We start from the raw sequence: 25,287 nt of genomic DNA on the forward strand, positions 1-25,287 counted from the left end.
ACAAAATTCATTATTATTATTATTATTATTATTATTTACAGGAGCATATCCATTTGAAAAATATCTTAAGTTCAAATCCTAAATTCTATTCCTATTTCACTGATTTGTTACACATTTTTTTACAAGCCGTTTTAATAATGTGTGTGTGTGTGTGTGTGTGTGTGTGTGTGTGTGTGTGTGTGTGTGTGTGTGTTCCATCCCTTCATTTCCAGAGCTTTCAGTGTGTTCAGTGTGTATCATTAAACCATTACTTTTATGACATGTTATTCATATGCTGAGAATATCCTAAACAACTGTGATATATAAGGATAACTAGTTTATTTCCACAGACTTCTGCACTTTGTTACCTTCAGCCATTTAATTAAATGTCTGACAAGTGTTATCTTTTAGTTTACAGATCATGTAGTATCCATTAATATTCCAAAGCACTTGTAAGCATAGGTTGCATTTTTTTCCAGGTAGGTGGTCATGCTAGTTAGGTACTGTATTGTTTGTTGAAAGTGTCTTATTAGTATTTATTCAGCACTATATACCTTTCGAAAAACATTGTTATCAAAAAAAGCCATTGATTATTAAACATGTATGCTTTTATTCTGGTACTAAGTTTCTGTTTTTCTTTTCTTTGATCAATTGAAAAACTTGGATACAATGTTCATGTCTTTATATTTACCACAGCCACATATTGTTACAAATAAATGTAGAGTTGTGTTTCCTCCTCATTTAACTTCTCTGGGAATTATGTACTTTGTAAAAAAATTATACCAAAAGCCTTCTGTGCAATGGTCACAACTCTAAATCTGTCTGAATCTTGTGACACCATCATAAGATATACAGAAGTTATGTGATAACTATGTCACAGAATGCAAATTACATTCATACTTGAATGGCCCCCATTTTATAACAATACTTAATTTCTTAGCTCAATTATTCACTGCAATACAGTGTTCAGAGGAGATATATGACAACAAAATTAATGTCATATTGCAAAAGTATTGACAAAAATAGTGTCAAGTAAATGAGCAATAACTTTATCTACAATGCCTTAAACTAATGTCTGGAGCCTGATACTCACTCCAGCATGGTCATGGTGTGGTGTGGACCCCATATATATGGTCCACAGGCCACCAGAAGTTGGCTGTGGTGTCAGCCTACAAAGACCAGCTTGCTGGAGTGGTGCCAAGAAGTCCGTCAGGCCTTGTGGAAGCCCTCGAACAACATCACAGCTGTAGCCATCTTCTGGTAGTAAAAAAGCAAATCTCAGTTCAGGTTCTTCTTCCAACTGGATTTCACGTCCGTCCTGGCGCACCAGTTCATCTGCATTACTTTCTGCTTTCTGCAAATAGAAGAAAAGAACAATCAGTGTAAGAAATTTAACTTTATCCATTGCAGTGTTTCTTCTGTGACTGTACTACTTTCATAATAATTTAAAAAATTTATGATTTCATTAAAATGCACAATGCATTTTGAGCCCTGGGAGCTCATTTTCAGGTGCTTTGACAGTCTACATCAACTTTACACTTTGTTAAATTCTGGGCCTGGCAAGATCACATTGTGAAATATAAGTTTATAAAACTATGAGATATTTCATAATGTGACATTTTGCAATATAATAATGTGATCTTGCTAGGCCCAAAATTATACAAAATGTCATGTTGCTGTTGACTGTCAAAGCATCTGAAGATCTCTCAGGCCTGAAGGCAATTGTTTTTTTTATTACAAATATAAAAAAGAATCAATATAATACAAGTAAAATGTAAATAGAACAGAAACATTGTACACATAAACTTTGCAAAGTTGTCATTCTCTCAATGACTGAACATGTCTGCTATTTAGTGACCGGTCTCGCTTACTTCTAAATGATTTCCATTCTACCAGAGCTTCTCTTACTATAAAGATAATGTAAGAAATTTCATTACTGAAATACCCACATGAGTTCAGTTTTCAGTTGCTATCAGATACTGTACTAATTACATGTGCAAGAAAAGAATTTGGTATTGCTGAAACAATGTGAGTAAACGAAAAACAAATAAATAATGTCTTGCAAGAGGCAGAAACGTTTTACCAATGCCATGCAACTATTGAGGACATGAGTTACATCGTGAGTTTAGCATATTTAGGGGATAAAATTTGGGACTGTAAAGGGAGCCTTTTGTTATTGCACAGTTGCAGAATGTTGTTATGAAACAATGGTGAGGCAATGCTAGCTATTATTAACTTTAGATCTTATCAAGTGAATAAGCTCTTATGTATCAATACATAACTTCTGTGATTCATATTATTCATTGGATATTGCACTTATAGTCTTCTAAATAAACAGACAGACTTATTTCCAGTACTCGTTAGTCTAAAAACAAATTATTGTTGAATGTGCACAAAGTGATGGGTGAATAACCATGCTTTCACTATTCATTATGAGACTTCTCTGTTAACAAAGTGTGCAAGGAGATGTTATTTTGGCACTTACCCTGACACAGTTTTCAATTAGTTCTGGTGTCAAACGTGGTTCATCAGGAGCAGGCTGATATTTACTGAGTAATGCTCTCATCTGCAGTGAGTTCAGTTTGAAACATGTAGAGACTAGTGCACTGAGATCCTCGGCATTGTACTTAGGTGCCTGTGTAGGAGATACAAACAATTAAATTACGACCAATGAAATTTTGGTAAAATGCGAAACTGGAGAGACAGAAAATACTAAACTACCTGCAACAAATGAGCAGCTTGAATTATTCGAGCGAGATGGCAGTCCGCAGCAAGTTCCAACCCCTGTCGCTCGGCCCACACTTCCAGCTGCGCCAGCCGTGACTTCAACCTCAGACCCCACTCGCGGCTGCAGTAACCGGAGCCTGTCACTACAGCATTGAAGGACCAGGTGTTCACGTAGTAGAACAGTTGTGAGAACAGCTGGATGGTCAGAGCTGCATTCACTCTACATCTCCTCAACAACTCCATTGCGGATGCCAAGACTTGGAGGACCTGTAAGAGAATTTATTAACATGCAGACACAGCTACTAACAAGCCAGGTAGTGATATTTTTTCTAATTCTGTTCAAAGTAGCTTTTCTGATTTACAGGTCTCTATTCTACTATGCTTGTATGCAAAATAAGAACATTCTCAAAACACTGCAAATAAAATCGAAGACAAATGAGGAAGGTAACAGAGAGTGACAATTTTCAGTTTATACAGGCATGATGATAATTTAATTAATTAAAATCAGATTAGCTGCAGTTCTGAACCATCATAAATTCTGGATGAATAGAATTAAAACCTGATGCTGCCCATATTGATCTAAATTTCTAGTTCACCATCAAAGTGTGATGTATGCTAATGTAGCTTCTAGTAACGCAACTTGCAATTCTATGTCTCTCAATGTTTTGGCCAGAACCTGTTAGTACAATTCTTACAGCTTTACTCTGACATCTCACCTGCCTTTTTTTTCGAATTATTTTGTTAATTCAAGTTCAGATGAGCTATTACAACATGTTTTTCCCTTTGAGTCTAATGGTAAATTTTTCGATACTTAACAGCTCCAAATTCTTATTTAATGAGCAGAAAGTCTTGCAATATTACACACACACACACACACACACACACACACACACACACACACACACACACACACACAGAGGGAGAGAGAGAGAGAGAGAGAGAGAGAACAAAATTCACCTTTTGGTACGCAGCTCCATCCTCCTCGAGACCGGATTCATCACTTTCTGACATAAAACTTGGCATAACACTAGCCAAATCATTCTGCAGACATGTTACAAGGTTCCTGTAAGAAATATGTACATGACTTCAACATTGAATCAGTATCTTCCTAATCATCATATGCAGATAGAGTCACCTTATTTCCTGCAGGTAAATCTGTGTCAAATATAATATATGACACACAGTGTAACCATTATCCAAGTTATATGGGCTAATATTGTCTTTCGTGACTGTAATAGAAGTATTACCAATATCAAACATGTTACACTTTATTTTAAAGCAGCCTCAGAGGTCAGACTTTTTCTTTTTTTTTTTTTTTGTTCTTAACTCATTCTTCACGTTGTTCTACACATATATGGCAGATTTTACCATGCAGCACTTTCACTAACACTAAATATAACAACATTTTTATGTTGTGAAGGTCTATACACATCTCGTCATTTTGTGTATTTTGTTTTGATATTGCGGGATACGAATCCATCCCATAATATCAAAACAAAGTACACAGAAAGGCAAGACGGCAGTGGACCTTCACAACATAAAAACATGAATATATTTAATTTTAGTGAAGGTGCTGCGTGTTATAGCCAAGTAGAACAACATGAAGAATGATGTAAGACACAAAAAAATCTGATCACTGAAGATGCTCTAAAATAAAGTGAAAAAGTTATGTCAGTGCCAAAATTACAACCAATCAAAGTTAACTGATACTAATATGAACTAAACACATAAATGTATCCAATTTGAATACTGAAATAAAATTTCTTAAGTTATTATACATTAGATTCATGGAAACTTCTGTACCTGAATGCACTTTGAACACACTCTGCCAGTATGTCCTGAGCATCTAGTGAGAATGCCGAGATATGTCTATCAGACTTTAGGAAATGCAACAGTTCTGATGAGTTTGCCATCCAGAATGCTAACGATTTGGCATCATTGTACCTCTCCTACAAGAAAAAGGATATTTTCATACATTATTATTATATCTATACAAATCATCCAAGCTGAAAGAAAGAAATTGTACATTTACAGAAATTTATTTTAGTTTTACGTTAACATCAGACTGTCAGAAAGGGTAGTTCTGTATTGTGAAATTACTTTCCATGATGGCGTACTTTCCATGATTGTGAGTATGCAGTACCCAACTCAAGAAATAGAACGCAAAATACCATGAGGCCTAATCTACGCAGCTGAATATTTGTTACGAAATGGAAAACTAACTGGAATATGAAATTACTTGTATTCTATGGATCCCTTTGAGAGGTGCTCCTGGGATGTGGAAATGAACCTCTTTTACAGTGTATACTTCTCAGACTGTTACTTTGGCTCCAGTTACAGAATTCAAAGTTCAATCTGTTGTTTTCCTGTTTTGTTCAGTTCATCATCAGCAATCCAAAAGGAATGTACTGAGAGGCCAGACTGGCACTGGTATACCTAACAGTAACTTTTTATATAAGTTTATTATGATAAAGTTACTCAACATTATGATATATTATTGTATTACAATTATAATATTAATTACAAAATAATCTAAATCATTAATTTTAATAGTTTGTGTGAAGATACTATTCAATGGCATACAGAAAATTTAGAATTGCAACAAAATGTGGCTTTACTGTAAAAGTTAAAGCAACAGAAATAGAGAAATGCTGAGCCAACAACGGATATCTCTGAATACTGTGTCCCCTTCAGCTACTTCTTCCACACAAAATTGTTCCAGTCAGTCATTCAACATCTGCTCAAATCAGATGAGTCAGTACTACTGACAGTTTAAGGAAAATCAAACAAGTAAGCCTTACAATTCCAGGTAACTATCACAATAAAAAGTGTGTGTGTGTGTGGAGGGGGGGGGGGGGGGGGGGCAGGCGGCACCAAGACTGAGCATTAAAACCCACAAATAGTAATGGCATTGCAGTATGTTACAGTTCTAATGCATTTAATGACCAAAACCAAGAATCTGTTACAAATAACATACACATTTGTATATTTCTGGGTCCTGTGATACATTTTAAATGACAGTTGACTTTAAACTTACAAATTTGAGGATTTCATCAAACATGAGTGTGACAGATTACACATATTTCACTACAGTTTGAGTAAAATTAGTTGATAGCAGACACTTTACTTCACACAACAGAGCTGCCTTTCTCCAGTCATAGTGCACAATGTAACTTCTAAACTTTTCATCGTTGCCCAACTGCTGTGACAAATGGTCAGTTCACGTCTATTGTTTGGCCAGAGTTGTGTGTGAAACATGGGTATTTCATTACCATTACTGTGTGTGTGTGTGTGTGTGTGTGTGGCTATCATGTCTGATGAAATGAGGAAGAAAAGTGGCAGACTCAGTACTTAGGATGCAAAAACACCATAAATAAAAGTTGGACAAGAGATTACGTTTAAAGGTCAATTGTGGCAACTCGTGTGCAGTGAGCAGAAATACTCTGAGAGGGAGGTGGAAAGTGAGGGACCTCTCTCACCGGTTTTCAAAGCAGTCATGTGATCTACAGCGATTGTCAAGGTTAGTGAATCAATTGTATTTCATAGTGGAAAAGGAAAACAATGAGAAGGAAAGAAGTGAAGCAGGATTCTCTTGTCTTTATAGAATGGGAAAGAAGAAAAGTATTCCGAAATAACATAACAAATCTGGAGTCTTTAGCACAAGAAGCAATTCGGCATTACATATACAATAATAACCATAACAGAGATCGGCCTGCATTAGGTAAGCATCATAAGACATTGCGTGAGACTGAATGTTTGGAGGCAACAAATTTTTGTTGCAACCGGTTCTGCAGAGTCTTGTTTTCAAATACAAAAATACTTCAGCCCATAAAATGTTAATGGAATGAGAAAACATTGCTGCATGGCCATGCATATCTTTATGTTAAATAAAAGACACTAATTTCAAGGACACTGTTTGGATCGATGAAATGTGTGAATACAGGTCATACTGTTCCAAAAAGAAGATTTGACACTCCCCAAAGGTGGTAGAATCATTCTTTTGCATGCTGGTACCTATCATGGCTTTTATTCCTGGCTGTCAATTGCTTTTCACGCTGAAGAAAATATCTAAGTACTATGAGGAACAATGATTTTATCTTGCAACTCTTCCATTTAGTCCGTGTTTGCATAGAAAAACAGTAATATCAGAAAATTGAGTCCACCTTGATGCAAAACACCTTGTTATTCGTTTATTTCTTTATTCTCCCAAACTGTTGCCAAAACTAGTTTGAGAGAATAAAGAAATAAATGAATAACAAGGTGTTTTGCATCAAGGCGGACTCAATGAGGAAATTAATTATGAAACAATTTCAAATTGGTTTGAAAATACATTGTTACCAAGTTTAAAAAATCCATCAATAAATATTCTTGACAATCTCTATACCAATCAGTTTTAAAGGATAAGTCTTCAACCTTGTCCTCTTGAAAGGAAGATATTATTCAGTGGTTATAACAACACAAAGTGACAGTGAATGAAACACTAGAAAAAGTAGAATTATTAAAATTCATGTCACCTCTTAATATACACTATTTGTGAGGTAGCTTATAAATACAGACATGTCATAAGATTATGGCCTTATCACTGCCACATAACTGAACTCATATAGGTTTAACTGGAAGAATATGTTGCTCGCTAAAGTAAAAAGTTTACTGTGAGTAAAGTTGAGAAATCGACTATTCAGAGCCTGGAAAATGCATGAAATGGTTTGGAGGGCTGTTGTGATGCATCTAAAGTGAGTCATTGACAAAGCATGGAAGAATGAAGGACTTTCAAAGAGAATGTTACAGAATTATCATTGCTTCCAGCTGCTTATCCAGAATGTTAAAATGACTCTGAAATGAGCAGTATTGACCCTCTTTCAGAAACAGTTCTGTTAAATGTGTTCGATGATATTATAGCACCAAATTTCAAGCATTCGTTTGACTTGCCTGTTGCCAGAAGTGTCAGTTATACCTAAACTCTCATCAACTGCAATTACCCCTCCCATTACTGAATTTTGGTTCTCTGTTTTATTGTCCTATCAACATTGATAGGACTGTCATAATGTGCAGAACTCATACAAAAATATTTTATGACATCATCTGAGTCTGTGGTTATGAATTCCGTCAGTAAATTAACACATGACAAGTAGGATAATTTTTCAGCCTCTCTTGGATTTATTTCCTCTTTTTTGTTGCTTTCTGTTGTTTATGAGCTATAGCTAAAATGAATGCAGCATGTTTTCTTTTAGGTGTTTGACTCTTGGCCTTGTAAAATCACATTGTCAACTCACAATACTGACAATATTACTCGTGGTGTGACGGTCGCTTCATTATATTGAAGGTAAACTGAACATGTGCGGGTCCCTTAACATCACATATGGAGTTACCCACAATGTGTTGCCTATAATGGAGTGGCAGCCGGCAGCTGATGAGGTAACACTGATATGGAAAGTTACAGATGTCAACTACTAAGTAATTTTAATCGTACTAAGGAGCACATATTTTTATCCTTCATACACAAAAATGCAGTGGTCCTCCTTAAAGTTTATCTGTACTGATAAAAAATCACTGTACCTGTATGACATTATGGATCATGGCGGCAACCCTGGCAAGAAGCATTGTGAGCCTGTGTGCCCTTTCTGTGGGTGTCAGCTCAGGCCTGTAGTGGGTAGAGGCACGGTACCTTGCAACTAAGTACAAGGTATACGTGGGTGCCAGTTTGAAATGTGGGCCAGAAGGATCAAGGCTTGTGATCACTGCGTGTAAGAAGTCGTCCTCCGTCTCCTCCCTGAACTCCAGCACTGCAGGTAAAATTGGATCCGATCCTCTTGGATACCGCTCGTAGTTTGATAGCCTAGAAGGGTAAACAATTTTTAATCATGCAGTATTTAATTTTTTGGGAGACTGGCACTAGAAACAGTAATAGCAGTGAAACATTTGTAAATCACAAGTTATTTTATAATGCTCAAAAGTTATCTTATAATGCTCAAATGTATTTTGTAGTTGCGGTGTTATTTTACCAGCACAGTTTGCATGCAGTCACAACAGAGCTACCAATTTTGTAATTTTCTTTGGCGGTATAGTATTCCTTCACTATCACTAGCCACGCAGTCCGAGGCGTCGTGTCATGGTTCTCGCGGCTCCTCCCATTGGAGGTTCGAGTCCTCCCTCGGGCATGGGTGTGTGTGTGTTGTCCACAGTGTAAGTTTGTTTAAGATAGGTAAGTAGTGTGTACGCTTAGGAACCGATGCTCTCAGTGGTTTGATCCCATAAGAGTTCATCACAAATTTTCCACTATCATTACTTAGGCACTCAGACAGTTCATCTGTGGAGGCAACTCAAAGCACACCAAAACATGCAGAATTCTCAGTAGATGTGATACTGGCTGTTTTGCATGCTTTGAAGAATGGAAAGTCTCATATAGTGTTGCTACAGACTATGGCATATCACAACAACTAATGAGTGTGTGAAATCAATGGCAAAAACAGGAAGGAACAGCAGCCAATAAATCAAGGTCAAGTGTTCCCTGAAAAACAAGACAGGAGAACAGAAAAATTTGGAAGTAGCAGGCTGCTGATCCCAGAAAATCAGCTTGGCAAACTATGACTGATGCAGATCAGGATACGGACTGAATGTACATCTCACTATAATAAAATGTTGCCTAGCAGCAGGTGATTGTGATGGTAGATGACTATCACATAAATCTCTCATAAATTCAAAAAATTGGATGACCAGGATAGATTTGCAAAGAAACACAAAACTTCGAGTGCTACAGATTGGTCTAAGGTTTTATGGAGTGATGGTGTGCAGTATATAGATTGACTGAAAAACTAAAGGAACAAAAAGTAGCAGACACTGACCATTAAGCATGGTGATGCTGGGGTCATGATGTGTGGATGTTTTTCTAGATGTGGGGTTGTTCCTCTCTTTCCAATAGAAAGCAAAATGGATCTTTTCTATACAGTGGCATTTTAGAAAAGAATATGGTTCCACACGGGAGAAAGAGTAAGACACACAGCTGGATGTTTCAGCAGGACAATGTTTGAAAACATATCTGTAGCCATGTAAAAACATTCTTTTCAGATTTAAAAAAACACACCACCTAGCTTCTGAAATGGACAAGCCAGAGCCCAGTCTAAATCCAACTGAGCAGCTCTGGGATGTACTGGATCAACATGTTTGCTGTAGAACTACTCAAACAAGGATCAATTTGGTGCTACCTTAATAGACAAATGCTCAAAACTCCCACCTGATCTATGACAAAAGATTGTGGATTTAATGCCAAACGGACATGCAGCTGTGATCAAAGCAAATGAGTATGCAATGAAATATTGACTTGTTCTTCAGACTCCAAAATAGTTATGTTTTATTCTTACACCCTCAGACCTACAAACTACTTTTGAGTCAGAAGAACTGTTATTTCTGTTTTGATGTAAGATACCTTTGTTTCAATTACATGTAGTTTTGTTCTAAATGGATCATAATAATATAATTTTCAATTATCCACCAGCAGTTTTTTTCTATTAGACACTTATATCTGTATGATTGTATCTAATGTGTTCCACAAGATACTTTTGAGCACTACAATATCAGTCTTTGTGACATTATTAAGGTGTACTGATTTTATGGTTTACATTCCTCAGAATCTTATTGGCTCCAATTATAGCATATAAAATTAAATCTATTATTTTTCTGTTCATCATAAGAGATTCAAAACTAATAATAATGGCGTGTGACAAGGGCCTCCCGTTAGGTAGACCGCTCGCCTGGTGCAAGTCTTTCGATTTGACGCCACTTCGGCGACTTAATGAACTAAGAGGCACAATGGTACTGGTATACTTAATGACAACTTACATGAATGCATGAAATGTACTATGACATTGTCATTACTGCAATAACTAATGTAATTGGTAAGTAGTTATTAAGCAAACTGAGAACTGCTTTTCAGTGTCCAACTTGCTGTCTATTCCATTTTATGCACTATGTATTATCACTGTCCCAATACTCATTGTCAGACATTGTGGGCAATGGTGTACTGTTTGTTTATTGCTTGTCTTCTAACAGTCTGGATAGAATTTGTACACAAATAGAGAACTATTAACTTATTTGGGGACATGACAGATACCTTTTAAGAATAGTAGTGGTGTGGATAAGTGTGACAATATAGTGACATTTAGGGATATGTACAGGGAATCTTAATTGTTAACTATTTGGTGCAAACAAAAATTTTAACACATGACTATTTAAAACAGAAAATGCTGAAAGTTACATGATTCACATAAACTTGCATACATCACAAAAATTACAGTCAAAATAAAAGTTAACTTAAAACATGCTATTATCACAAACTAACAGAACACAGGCAAAGTTAAAAATTGAAATCAGCATCTCAGGAGTATAACATTTCAACAACCCCTAACTAAGCAGACTAACCTGATATTTTTCTCATATTACCTTCAGATATAAATACTCCTTTCTAGTGTACGACCTTGAGAACTTGTAAACATTTTGGAAGTACTACACATTATAGCGAAGCTGAATCTTCTGACATTTATGTTTCCACACAGAGTTAAGTATATTTAGAGTATTACTGATGAGTGATTGACAGATCACAGTTCAAGGAGTCTATGCTGAAACACCTCACTCACGATACACACAAGACGATTACATCCACGACTAATCAGTATAAATATTCACGTTTGTTCCTTCCTGAGACATTTTGAAGAGGGGGAAAGAACATACACTGAAACAATTACATGCATTATTGTTATACAACACATAACCTGATTAACGAATACCTCAGACTTCGGCTGTATAGTGAGAGACCTTGGTGGCTCAATGCTGAAGTGCCAGACTACAGAACCCCTCAGGTTCGAACCCCAGTCACTCTCATACAGGATGGTCAGAAACAATTCTAAAAGCTTGTGAGGGTGTTCCAGAGCAGGCTGTACCAAGAAATAATTGTTAAAAAACAATTCAGTATGAATTGAAAAATGAAGACACCAGCAAGTATAATCAAGGAAGCAAATGAGATCGGCCAATTTAATTTGATGAATGTGGCACTCTGTTGGCACACATCTTACTGAATATTATATCTGATAAGGGAAAGATCATGAGCAGATTTGCAACAGAACACCTCTGTCAGTGCCAAGAAACAACTGCCACTATAAAAGGCAACACCGGCACAAATGTCAATTTCAAATTTCCAGACATGGCACAACTTGAATCTTCACACAACACAGCTGAAGAAGAATGTCACAGAAGTTGCGAAACTAGTACTGAGGAATGACAGCTTTAACATTGCTGTAAAACTGTAAATTATCAGTTTTGCTGAGAAAGCATGTAAGATTAAATCTACGTGAAATTATCTGTTGTCTAATTTACTTTTTTAAGTTATCTGAGAGTAATTATTGGGAAATCTTTGAAATCATCCATTACCAAAGATTACAACCAGCTATGGTTCACAGGTGGACTTACCATATCACGAACAGGATGAAATCACAAAGAGAACGGTTGGTACATTGGTAAGCCAGATTGACTAGCACTTCTTACTAGCTAATCATATCCACTAAAAACTGGGTATTGCTCCACTCCTTAATATACAAGACTTCATCTAGCTGCTTGCTTACATACAGATATTAACGAACACAATTCAGCTTACCTGTTACCATTACTGCTTCCAACAGACCTCTGTGAACGTGTTTCCTCTTTGTTACCCAGACTAGATGTAGACACAGTTTCAACGTTACCATCCACATCAAACGTCGTCTCATAGTTCTGTGGAGGGGAACCGTTCTGGCCTCCACCACTATGCGCCGGTGTGGAGGCACCACCGTGGCTAACAGCATCGTCACCTCGGGAAGACTGACTGTAGGTGCAAGGGTGGGTCAAGTGCAGGAAAAACAACACACACATGCGGGCAACTGTTAGGTCCATGTGCCTTTCAGATTTCTACACTTGTTTTTGTGTGGGTGCTAAAGTATTCCACAACAACAGTACTACAATGTTTACCTAAGTAACTTTTATCAATTTTCACTGAACAAACGTGAAGAATTGCAACAAACATTTATGGATATGAACTCCAAAACACAGGTAGCTAGGAGTACAGCTAAACATGCATAAGGATCAACATTTCTGCAAATGAAGCATTTACTATTCAACATTAAGTATGCAAATAGAGTAACTGGCGACTGAAAGTTGCTCGGGCACACATTTTGTGTCTGACAAAATCAAACTACAGTTTATGATGACCATCTTTTGAGACGAGAGTAGAAACAAGTTTTCAACCACATCAAGCCAATATATGTAAATATGAACAGTCAGAAAGTAATAGGCTGAAACAACTTTAAAAAAAAAGTTTCAAATGGCTCTGAGCACTATGGGACTCAACACCTGAGGTCATCAGTCCCCTAGAACTTAGAACTACTTAAACCTAACTAACCTAAGGACATCACACACATCCATCCCCGAGGCAGGATTCGAACCTGCGACCGTAGCAGTCACACGGTTCCGGATTGAAGTGCCTAGAACCGCACGGCCACCGCGGCCGGCTGGAACCAACTTCATTGTTATTTTCTGACTATACTATATTTACAAATGTTGGGTCAATGTGATTGAAAAATTGTTCGTATTCAGGTCTTTAAGGAGGTTATCATAGATTAAAATTAATTACTCAGTAAATGGAAAAAAAAAAAATTTACAAAAGCCATGCCTGGTTCACTGTGGAGTTCTGCTGCAACTATGTTGCAATTTGTAAAAAAATCTGTTTAGTGCCTTTACAGGGCACATGAAAACTGAGATATATAAAGAAAATGTATGAAGATGTAATCCGAGTCAAGTAGCAGGGACAGAGAATGAATTTGTTATTATAAATGTGTTAACATGGCTTTAAGTAGCAACACTGAAACAAAGCTAGGGTAAATAACTGTCTGTGATGCATATAAGAATAAGTAAATGAAGTCATTATCACGTAACAGTAATTTGTAAATCATTAAAATGAACACAAGAGAATAATAATAAAAAGGTTAAGTGCTTTATTAGGAAATAGGCAAAGAAAATAACGTGAGCTATGAACTAAATTTCTAATACAACATTATCAGTTATAAATTTAGTTTGGTTTAGTTTCAAATTAGCCATTACACAGACACATCTGGGGTTATACAACTACTGTCTGGGAATGCTTTGCCAACAATGACATTGAGCAATATCAACCATTTTTTTCAGGAGGGGTACCACAGTCATATTTCTTGAGGGCCATTGTGTAGGTTCCACCTAAACTGTTGTTTACGCATATGGACTTTATTTAACTTTACACAATTGGCCAGTTTTGGTCTTAAAGGACATTCTCAAGTGCTGAAAGTGTCAACATGTTGTAATGTATCCGATTATTTAGCAATGGACATGGCACATGGCAGTTCTGAAAACAGACACATGTACATGCAAACGTCAAATTTTAAGCAGAATGTTTACTGAAAACACTAATAGGCATTGTAGAAACTCAGTTTCTACAGTGATTATTGCTATGTTCAATAAACTTTCTGTTTTAAATTTGACACTTGCATACGCAAGTGCTCACTTTCAGAACTGCCGTGTTTGCTGCTATATAATCAGATATGTGGCACCATCTTGGCACCTTGAGTACTTGAGAAAGGCATCTAACATTGAAACTGGCCAATTGTGTGAAGTTAAATAAAACAAATACATGTAAACTACAGGCAGTGTGAAACTTTTACAATGTCCTTGAATGGAGCAAAATCTTCAAATAAAAGGGAACCTGAGTGGCACTGCATCTGCAGATGACAAATCTGAAAGGCACTTGGTGATTATTCCTATTCTAATCTTAAGGTTAAGCATTGGCTAGCTAGAGAAATAAAATAATGAGCAAGCCATTCATATTGTGAGCAGGGAAGTGAACTAAACTGAACAAAAATAAACTGAGCAGTGGAGAGTGGCTTTATGATAAATATGCCAACTCATCTGGCCCCTTAAAATAACTTTTCTTTACTGACCGATCATACGAATAGTCAAGTGCCTGCCGAGCACTGTCATGCCGCTGCCTCGTCCTGTCATCATGAGAAGGATCGATAAACCTAAAGCTGTGAATACGGCCGAACTTCACGATTGAACCATGCTGTAAAATGCAAAATACAAAAGAAAATTAGAATATAACTGTCACTGTACACACATAAGAAAACTGTGTGTTTTGGAAATGATTTGCAATTTACCTTAAGGATGAAAAACAACTATTCAGAACTTGCACCTTTCGTCAGCTCAGTCTATACTGAGGCAAAGTTTTGCCACTAATGAAAAACATTCTAGAGCAAAAAATAAAAACTGATGAAACATTAGTTGTCTGTGTTTGTTTCGTATCAACAACTTTGTTAAGCACACACTGTCATTTATTGCCCATTCAATTACAATCTTGTTGCATGACTGACCTACAGTTTATTAATTGCTTTCTTCCACTATTGCCAGATGATAGTAGTTCTTCACCACTTGATTGCCAATATCTTTAAATCTTAAATGCATATCCTGGTGCAGCATGTTAAGATAATAATGTAAATTGGATGATATTTAGGAAACAAAAAGTCGTTCCAATTATCTGAGCTTTTAGATGCATAGAATCTGCTCTTTTTGTTTCTAATTAATAGCATGTCACATATATTCCTTGAATTCTTTACAATAAGGTAACTCACATTTGCTTTAACAAGTACTATGTTCACATAATCTACTGACATATCAAAGCAACTGTTCTACGTTTACAGGAAACATGATTAACACAGAGAACTCGTCTGAAAACTTCTACTATCATAGTTTTCCAGCAAAAGACAAAGCTCCTGAGGCTAAAGAATGAGATATGTCAAAGAATTAACTGAACTACATAGTTTACCCACTCACAAATTTTCTGCGGTTCTTTCAGGAAGTTAAATTACATGTGAGCTGTAAATAGTACCATGTAAGTAATGTACCTTGAGTGCAGAAAAGGATATGAAAATGCAACAAGAATAAAAACACCGCAAGCCTCGTTAAGCTGCGTCTTATTTTGCTTACTACAAAGGTTAATTATCCTAAAAATTGAGGCTGTTTCAGATGCATCACCTGCAGGATAGTTGTCTCGTAGATGCGCTGGTTGTTAACGTAGGTCTCGGCATCCCGAGAACAGGGGGTGACAGTGACGATGCCTTCAGTATGGGCGACAACACAGTGTCGCGGCCTGATGTTGGGTCCAAACAGCTGTAGCGACTGCGCCTGCTGCCCAGCAGGCCCTGCTGGCCGCTCACTGCCTACCTCCGTCACATTGGGTTGCAGGCGGTGGCGCTTCGGGACCCCACTTACCACATCAGACCCATCTGCAAAGAGATCGCACAGAACTGTGTTATATGTATCAGGGGTTACACTATGTTACATTCTAGCCAATCCTCCAAAACCATTAGGTGGCACAGGTAAAAAAGAAAGAAAGAGAAAAAAAAATTAAGCAAGACAACGATTAAAGTTATCAATAATCAACAATATTTTTACAAAAGCTTAATTAATGTAAAATGTATATGTTTGAATCTGACAAGTACAATGTTTCACTAGGTTAACGGTGACTGGTATAAGCGCAGCCAGCAGTGCATGCTGGATACAAATCATCGGGCAGTGCCATACTTCACTGTGTAACTTAATGAAGATGAAGCACACTAGGGAATTGTCCCTGATAATAACCCCTATCTGTCGAGAATCTACCACACAGTGAAGAGTCCTGCACATGTCTAAAATTGTCTACTATAACCCTTTCTAGTAAGAACGATCGAAGGGCAGAAGCAAGTTCAACGTTCCACACATCACAAACAGTAGACCATCAAAAGAATGTCATCCTCCAACTCCTCACTTTTCTCCGCAGTCTGGCCTCACGACTGTAATGATAGATAAAATAAGAAAGTTTAGTGGTGGTGGCTGTGCATGAATGGATGAATGGCAGTAGGTGGAGAAAATTAGTGGCTAGATGGAAGCTCACCTCTGCGCCCCCCCCCCCCCCCCCGCCCCAAACACAACGTTTTCTGAAGACTGAGAATGCTTTACAGGTTTTAGAGTGGCATAGATGTGATGCACAAGTGAGATGGAAGTTGTGTGAAAGAGGCAAAAGATCTGCAAGAGAAACAGAACCAAAGAAGCAAGATTGAAATGACTTACTATAATTCAAGGAGGAGGGCAATGAACAGGCGAAATTCAAAGTGAAGAGCAATGCAAAGATAGAGCAGGGGCTCAGATTAGAATATCAGCAGCCCATAACGAAGAATGGCAACAGCAACACAACACTTTTCGATTATAACGTTATTGGAAAACTTCTGATGCGTATCGTATCATTTAAATCTGATTACCTAGGGATAATACAATGAATACATGAAATAAGTGGCAGGGATGCCGAACAGATGACAGATTTGTTCGATGCCTCTTCAGATATGCAGTGCATTGGTTAACACGACAGCACACATATGATATTTATTCTAAATTGTTGCTCCAGTGTTTCGTGCCTTTATCAAGAGAACACAATACCAAATATCTCAAGAATTCAAAGAAACAAAGCTAGGACACTAATATTGTGGTATCAACGTTTGATAACACTTGTTAGGGGTTGTAGATATCGACTGCAGTCCGTAATAGATATCGCTGGACCCGCGAGTCGTGACTGGTACCGCTCCGCGGCTTGTGACAAGTATCTAGCGAGCTCTCGTCCGCTCTTGCTCGGGACGTCAACTAGGAATGTTGCATAGCCTTCAGCTGATAGGAAGCAGCCTCTAACAAGGCGCTTAGTCAAGTATGGCATAAGTAATGCCTCATCTAGATATGTTTGTAATTACATGAGTGCAGCATATGAAGAAGCCCGTAACACAAGTTAAGTACAAAATATATTATTTTTTTACCAACGACTACTAATTATTTCAGTTGTTGCAGGTACAGACTACGCAGCCAGCTCCTTACCAAATTCACTGCCAAACCCGCAATATATGTTTCTATTTAGCGCTGGCCACCCATCATCATAACAACTGACGATGAGAATCATAACAAATATATTGGTGTAGCTTGTATGAAAATTAAAAAAAAAAAAATGCTCAGAGAACACCAAAAAATGCCTCTGAGCACTATGGGACTTAACTTCTCAGTTCATAAGTCCCCTAGAACTTAGAACTACTTAAACCTAACTAACATAAGGACATCACGCACATCCATGCCAGAGGCAGGATTCGAACCTGCGACCATTGCGGTTGCGCAGTTCCAGACTGTAGCGCCTAGAACCGCTCGACCACTACGGCCGGCTCAGCGAACACACATGAGAGTTACTGGAAGAAGTGCAACATTGTTTTCCCAAAACCATATTGGGTAAATTTAGAGAACTGATAATTCTGGTATCCGGTCTTGGAAATTGACATACAGCCGGGAGAGAGCAGTGTGAAGACCACATGCCCCTCCGTATCCGCATCCAATGACGCCTATAGGCTGAGGATGACACGGCGGCCGGTCGGTTCTGTTGGGCCTTCACGGCCTGTTCGGGAGGAGCTTAGTTTTTTTTTTTTTTTAAAGGTATTTCTGGTAGCCTGCTCATTCCACTGTGTATATCAAAATACTCAGAAAATATCTCTAACAACCGCCGAAATTTTGTCACTGAATTTTGGGTTCACCCTACACACTTAGTTCAAAGTTGAATGCTAATAACACAGAATCTACAGTTACTTGACAGTGGGCATTTCTGAACAGTGGACAGGAAATTTAAGTTGGACTGAACAGTCTCAAAAAATGTTCAAATGTGTGTGAAATCTTACGGGACTTAACTGCTAAGGTCATCAGTCCCTAAACTTACAAACTAGTTAACCTAAATTATCCTAAGGACAAACACACACACCCATGTCCGAGGGAGGACTCGAACCTCTGCCGGGACCAGCCGAACAGTCCACGACTGTAGCGCCTGAGACCGCTCGGCTAATCCCGCGCGGCACTTAATAGTTTGTGATCTGATCAACCAAACGAAATTTTCAGTTACAATGCGATACCTGTACAAAAGATACTAAAAATGGAAGCAATGTCTTCATACTGATGTCACGCTACGGATGTCACGCCAGTTTTAAACCTCAGACATTAACATCCCGACTGCTACTGATGTACTTTGGTAATGTGTAGTATTATCGAATTGTTTCGCCTGGGAGGAAAAGATCAAAAGGAAATCAAAAGTGAATGCGATTTCGTGAAAGGGTGCATTGTTCTATGGGGACGTACAATGTTTGATTCAAATGAGCCAGAACGAGCCTTTTGGACGAAGTGGGTTAGGACGACAATGCAGTGCAGGAGGAAGCGGTTGACAGGTTCACCGAATCATGATGGATGGCCATCGATTAACTTCCACGGCAGGGGGACTGATGGCATCTCTTAAGTACGGGAACACATTTGCGTGACGAACTGGGCACGAGAAAGCACAATGTATATTGCGTGGTGTATTTGTTCACCTCTCTTGAAAGACGGGAACAGTTGGATATTCCACAATAGTTTCTTGAGAATTAGAGAAAAAACCTAGTCCATTGTGTGCCTTCGAAGACAATCCAGGTAAAGTAGGCATCCACTTGTCGGTTTCCCCCCCCCCCCCCCCCCTTCCCCCCTACAGAAGTGCCTTTCCGCGACCTTACTCACACTGCACTTCAAGTTTTCAAATTTACATCTGCTTCTGCTTCATCAATTAACAAAATAGCATTGCTATTAATTTTTTGCGAAAGTAGCGTTTCCGATTAATTTAATGCAAAAATAGTAGCGAATACGAATTTAAAATGTTTGTTTTCGTTGTGTCATTTCATAATTAACGTCTGCATCAGAGGAAAAATTACAGTTAGAATACGAATTATTTCCAATTGGCAGACGACAAATTTTCAAAGACAGACTGGAGGTAAACATAGTTAATTTCACATATATAACTATTTTTGCATTAAATTTAATCTGGCACGTTATTTTTGCTGAGACTGACAACAATCCTTGTGCACATGTATCCCGTTTAAATCGAAGCAAGATGAAAAACTGAAGTGGGCATAAAGTCGAAAACTTGTATGATGTTAGAAACTGAGTTAAGCCTCGGACATACAAAAAATATATAGTGCCAAGATATATTACATTTGTTTTAAATACTTTAACCCAAGACGTACTGCGACGGCATGCCCCAAGATAAAGGTGTTTAGTCAACAACCCATTTTCTAGCTTATAGCAGACTGACTTGGTGACCACAAATATGTAACCCAAAGTCTCAGGGAGTTTTAAAGTAAATAACTGAAATAACCAATGTTTGGGAAGCGTTTTTAAAAACGGCACAGATCACACATCGATGACGTGTCGTCAAGGGCAAGTTCATCAACGAACCGTTTTGTACGCTTTCATATAAGGGATTACGTGTTATCCAATTCAGAGCGCTGACAAAAGCTCAATCCACGTGACCGTGAAAAATAACCAATGCTCGTCTAAAGCAATGTCGTTTTGGCCTAACAGCATCGCATCTGTGCAGTGGCTATTGTTTCCACAATGTAGCACGTCACACGCTCGTTCGGGCAGAGTAATCAAATTGACGAGCCAGTCATGTGGATGAACGAGATACACACGCGCTTGTTCGAACGTTTTCCTACCTCACATTTTCATGAATTCTTCTATTCCGTACTATCATTATTAAGGGTCCTATAACATAGTTCGAAGGAATCCATCCGAGAGCTCTAATTTCACAAATCCAACAACCAGCTGAGGCCAACAAAAGTCTGAAGTCATGGCTTCGTTATAGACCTACGCTTTATACGAACGATATGCCGCAACAACCGGGGGCCAGCTCCGTTTTGGACAAGGAAGCAAACTATCGCGGAAGACCCATATCAAATATCTGGGCATTATCATCGACTCCAAACTCACATTCGAACACCACACTGACTACATCTGCAACAAATGATATCACCTCATTACGAATCTTCAAAGTTTTTCTTCTCCCTATAATCACTTATGGCTCTGAAATCTTTTTCAGAAATTAAAGGAATGCTGTGCAAATGGAAACTTCTGAAAAAGGACGTTAATGATTCTCACAACTTGGCGGCAACTGCTTATGTGTGAAGGCATCGGAAAGGTTTTGGAGCGCAACAAACGTTTAAATTTGAACGATGATTACGTAGAAGAACAGGTAAAAATATAAAAATATGCTGTAAAATAAGTTTTCTTTCATTATCTCGAGTAAAAATCGGTGGATAAACAAACGTCCTTTACCTTCAGAACGACCCCCGCACGTGGCAGGAAGTCTATCAGGCAACGGAAGACTCTAAGGTCGTTATCACTATAGACAGGTTCTTCATTGTAACACGCCAGGACGTGTTCTATTTTTCATTTTTTAAAAGAAAAGCTAACAACCGTGTCACGAACTACAAGTTCAAATGGCTCTGAGCACTATGGGACTCAACTGCTGAGGTCATTAGTCCCCTAGAACTTAGAACTAGTTAAACCTAACTAACCTAAGGACATCACAAACATCCATGCCCGAGGCAGGATTCGAACCTGCGACCGTAGCGGTCTCGCGGTTCCAGACTGCAGCGTTAACCGCACGGCCACTTCGGCCGGCTCACGAACTACAAATATACAATATGTGAAATACGCCCCCCCCCCCCCCCCCGGTTGTAATACATAATTGACCCTAAGTGACTTTATTTTATTTTAAGCGATTTGGAATGAAGGAAGTTTTGTTCAATAAAAAAGTTACCTGTCCTGCAGACAAGTATTTTTAATATATAAACAAACTCTTTTTCTGAGGCAATAAAATGTGTCTCGCTGGACCAAATCCATTGCGTTAAAAGGAGAGTACTTTATGAAATTATTTTACTTCTGAAAAAAAAGTTTGTTTACTATGTCTTTTATCGAAGTCCATCCATTTTATGCATGCCCGTATCATGTCGTCGAATTGCCTAATGGCTACTGGTGCAATTACTACCCCGCACTAGTCTAAGACCGACTTTATTTAATTGTTTACTATTTTAGTTCGGCGCCTAGCTGAGGTACACGTAAGACGGGGAAAATTTTGGGCAGTCGCTTACGCCTAGGGAAGGATTCGAAAGAAGTGCGTAAATCAATGGCCTACAAACAGACACGCAACGGGGAGCGAGGACATGCAACGCAGCACGGAGACACGCAACGTTTCGCTTTCAACAGGCAGCTGTCTTATCGATGCACTGGGAACTGCGGACACACAATGTAGACAAGTCAATCTAAATTTCGTTTCTGGTGTTAAAGAACAAAACTAAAATGTGGCAGAACTGCTACTGACAAGGTTGATGAAATGGAAGTTGTTTTTTTGGTACCTTGACCGAAGTCTGCGCTGCTAATTGTACGTGTGCTATCTGATTCTTAGTAGGGAATCCCCAAATGAAAAAAGAATCAAATGCGACAAAATATTACAATCACTGCTTTTAGGAAATAGCAAATCAGATTACAGCTACATTTTTGTTTTATAAATAGTTCTTTTTTTCTCATCCAGACATGTTTATAAATATTACTTTCTTGATACTGATAGATTGGATGGTTGATTTGGGGTAAGGGGCCAAACAGCGAGGCCATGGGTCTCATTGGATTAGGGAAGGATGGGGAAGCAAGTCGGCCGTGCTCTTTCAAAGGAACCATGCCAGCATTTACCTGCAGCGATTTAGGGAAATCACGGTAAACCTAAATCAGGATGGCCGGACGCGGGTTTGAAACATCGTCATCCCGAATGCGAGTCCAGTATGCTAAACACTGCGCCACCTCTTTTGGTCTTGATGCTGAAGTTACTGTGATGGTTCAAATGGCTCTGAGCACTATGGGACTTAACTTCTGAGGTCATCAGTCCCCTAAACTTAGAACTAATTAAACCTAGCTAACCCAAGGACATCATACACATCCATGCCCGAGGCAGGATTCAAACCTGCGACCGTAGCGGTCGCGCGGTTCCAGACTGTAGCGCCTAGAACCGCTCGGCCACTCCGGCCGGCGATGCAATGGTGGCAGAAGAATAAATATCGCTGGGTATGGCGAAATGTCACTGCTGCTGTTACTGGTAAACGCTCGCAGTTTCACAATAGATTCGTTCCTTTTTCAAGCAAACATACGTCGTATTTCAATTAAACTTGTACAAAGATCTTACATGTTCATTAGTTTAAGATCTTGTTACAGGTCTGACAAAATATCGTGTTTATTCGCCGGAAAATGCGCTCAGTATACTCCTAAATCCGTACAGAAAATGGAGATTACCTATTGCGGCAGAAGTGATACTTCAACGTACAAAATCCTTATTTTCTGTCTAAATTGTTTACAAATGCATCTCACAAACGTCTTAAGTTCGAAGGTTGGCGTTCTATAGCAGAGGAAAATACAGACAGCATGTCACGTTTTACTGACGTAATATCCTGCCTTCTGTGTGATATCTTTTAATAATCAGCCGGCCGGTGTGGCCGAGCGGTTCTAGGCGCTTCAGTCTGAGACCGCGCGACCGCTACGGTCGCAGGTTCGAATCCTGCCTCGGTCATGGATGTGTGTGATGTCCTTAGGTTAGTTAGGTTTAAATAGTTCTAAGTCCTAGGGGACTGATGACCTCAGTAGTTAAGTCCCATAGAGCTCAGAGCCATTTGAACCACTTTTTTTTTTTTTTTTTTTTTTTTTAAAATTAGCTTTTATCTTCGGCGAGATGTCAAACATAAATTTCCCTCTTTCTTCTCACACTACAAAGCAGTTTTACTTACACGAGGGACGCATACAAAAACAAACAAACTAAACTGCGAGGCCAAAATTCATGGGAAGGGTTGCCCCATTCGCATTTAACGGATGGCAGTGAGCACCCCTACACTGAGTCTAGAGTAGGCGTCTGGCACCACTGTTTAGCGCTACGTTACAGCCACGTGCGTGGTGAACACTGCAGCACGTCGCGAGGTAACCGGCTTCGATCAAGGGCTGATAATAGGTGGAAGACGCGTGGGTCTTAGGATAGTGGAGATCACCCAAGAAATCAGGTTTCGGACGTCAACAATGTCTAGGTGGATGTTCAGTATTCCGGAGACAATGTTTCCACACGTGTGGCCCGGCGAATGAGACAAAGTGCTTGTTATTGCTCCTAGTGAGTCTGCTGCATGGCAGGTTATGGCCCGCCAACTTGGCATTATTTTCGGGCTTCTCCAGGAGTCGCCTAGACAAGCAAGAGTGCTCACGCTCGCTCGTCGCCTGGGTAGTGAGCGCTCGCGGTAAACTGAGGCGGTCAGACGCTATTGTGTAGCGCAAGGGAAGCAAACTGTGCGCTGTCTTCAGAGAAATGGCAGCGGGTTACGACTGCAGTAGCTTTACACGCAAGCGTATACAGGGTGTTCGGAAATTCCGTTACAAACTGTTAGGACTTGCAGATCGGAATGAGTACATAATATTTTGAACAGAAACCCGTATCCGGAAACATCATCCATCGACGGTGCAAAGCGTCAAAGTTGTAGACGCCGGTGCCTGTAAAGGTGTGTGTACAGATGGTGATTCCGTGATTATGTTAAAAACTTTCTAGCATGATATAGAAGGATAAATGTATCAATATGAGGGAAGGGTCCCTGCACCGGGAACTGACGAGTCGAAAGTTATAAGCGAAAACCGTTCTGATACCTCTGACAGTTGAATACATGTACCGGTGCTGTTGTTGCTAAGATTGTAGGGCAGGTAACTCCGAGGTTGTAGTATGGACCGGAAGAAGGAAAAACGTCGAATTGGCTCTCAAATGCATATTTGGGTAACTATGAGCATTGTTCATCTTCGCTACTGTCAAACACCTCGCCTCTACTTATTTCAAACGTAGCTTGCATTTATCATGAGTCTCTCGTCCAGAAGTCGCAAGCGAGTGGAAAAAACGAATTTGCTGCGGTGCATAGAAAGTGCAGACGAATAACTCGTAAAATTACAGGCCAATATCTTTAACGTAGGTTTCCTGCAGAATTCTTGAGCATATTCTAAGCTCGAATAAAATGAATTTCCTTGACACAGAAAAACTCGTATCAACAAATGAATACAGACCTAAAAAGCATCGCTCGTGCTAAATTCAGCTTGCCCTTCCCGCGCATCACGTCCTCCGAACCACTGATAGCGGACAACAGGCAGATTCCACATTACATTTGGATAGCTCAATTGATAGAGCATTTGCCCGCGAAAGGCAATGGTCCTGAGTTCGAGTCTCTTTCCGGCACCCAGTTTTAATCTGCCAGGAAGTTTCACATCAGCGCACACTCCGCTGCAGAGTGAAAATCTCATTCTGGAAACAGATTCCATATTCCTAGATTTTCAAAAAGCGTTTGACACAGTACTGAGCCGCAGACTGTTGAGGAACGTCCGGGCACACGGGATGGGTTCTCAGATACGTGAATGGTTCTATGATTTTGTAAGTAATATAAGCCAGAAAGTTGTCCATGATGGCGAATGTTCCTCGGAGGCAAGGGTATCGCCAGTGATGCTCTCCAAAGTACGACTTGCTCTAAATGTAACAAGGTGAAAGAAATAAGGAGTCGCACGGAATCGTGTAGGCAGCAGCTTTCTCTCGCTCCATTTGCGAGTAAGCAAGAACGGGAATGA

The 25,287-nt window shown here is 39.1% G+C and overlaps 1 protein-coding gene across 3 annotated transcripts in view; it reads right to left on the reverse strand.

The window, feature by feature from the left end:
- Nucleotides 1-25,287, reverse strand: part of LOC124545215 (afadin) — a 1,085,620-nt gene that overhangs the window by 123,241 nt on the left and 937,092 nt on the right. For all 3 annotated transcript variants that reach the window (XM_047124083.1, XM_047124082.1, XM_047124084.1), the window contains 9 exons: nt 15,787-16,037; nt 14,697-14,818; nt 12,350-12,556; nt 8,263-8,542; nt 4,510-4,655; nt 3,664-3,769; nt 2,701-2,973; nt 2,465-2,614; nt 1,073-1,333 (listed from right to left, as the gene is read on the reverse strand). In XM_047124083.1, the coding sequence (XP_046980039.1) occupies nt 1,073-1,333; nt 2,465-2,614; nt 2,701-2,973; nt 3,664-3,769; nt 4,510-4,655; nt 8,263-8,542; nt 12,350-12,556; nt 14,697-14,818; nt 15,787-16,037 (1,796 nt within the window). The remainder of the gene's footprint in view (nt 1-1,072; nt 1,334-2,464; nt 2,615-2,700; nt 2,974-3,663; nt 3,770-4,509; nt 4,656-8,262; nt 8,543-12,349; nt 12,557-14,696; nt 14,819-15,786; nt 16,038-25,287) is intronic.

Source organism: Schistocerca americana, chromosome 8, assembly GCF_021461395.2.
Source record: "Schistocerca americana isolate TAMUIC-IGC-003095 chromosome 8, iqSchAmer2.1, whole genome shotgun sequence".
NCBI classification, from domain to species: Eukaryota; Metazoa; Arthropoda; class Insecta; order Orthoptera; family Acrididae; genus Schistocerca; species Schistocerca americana.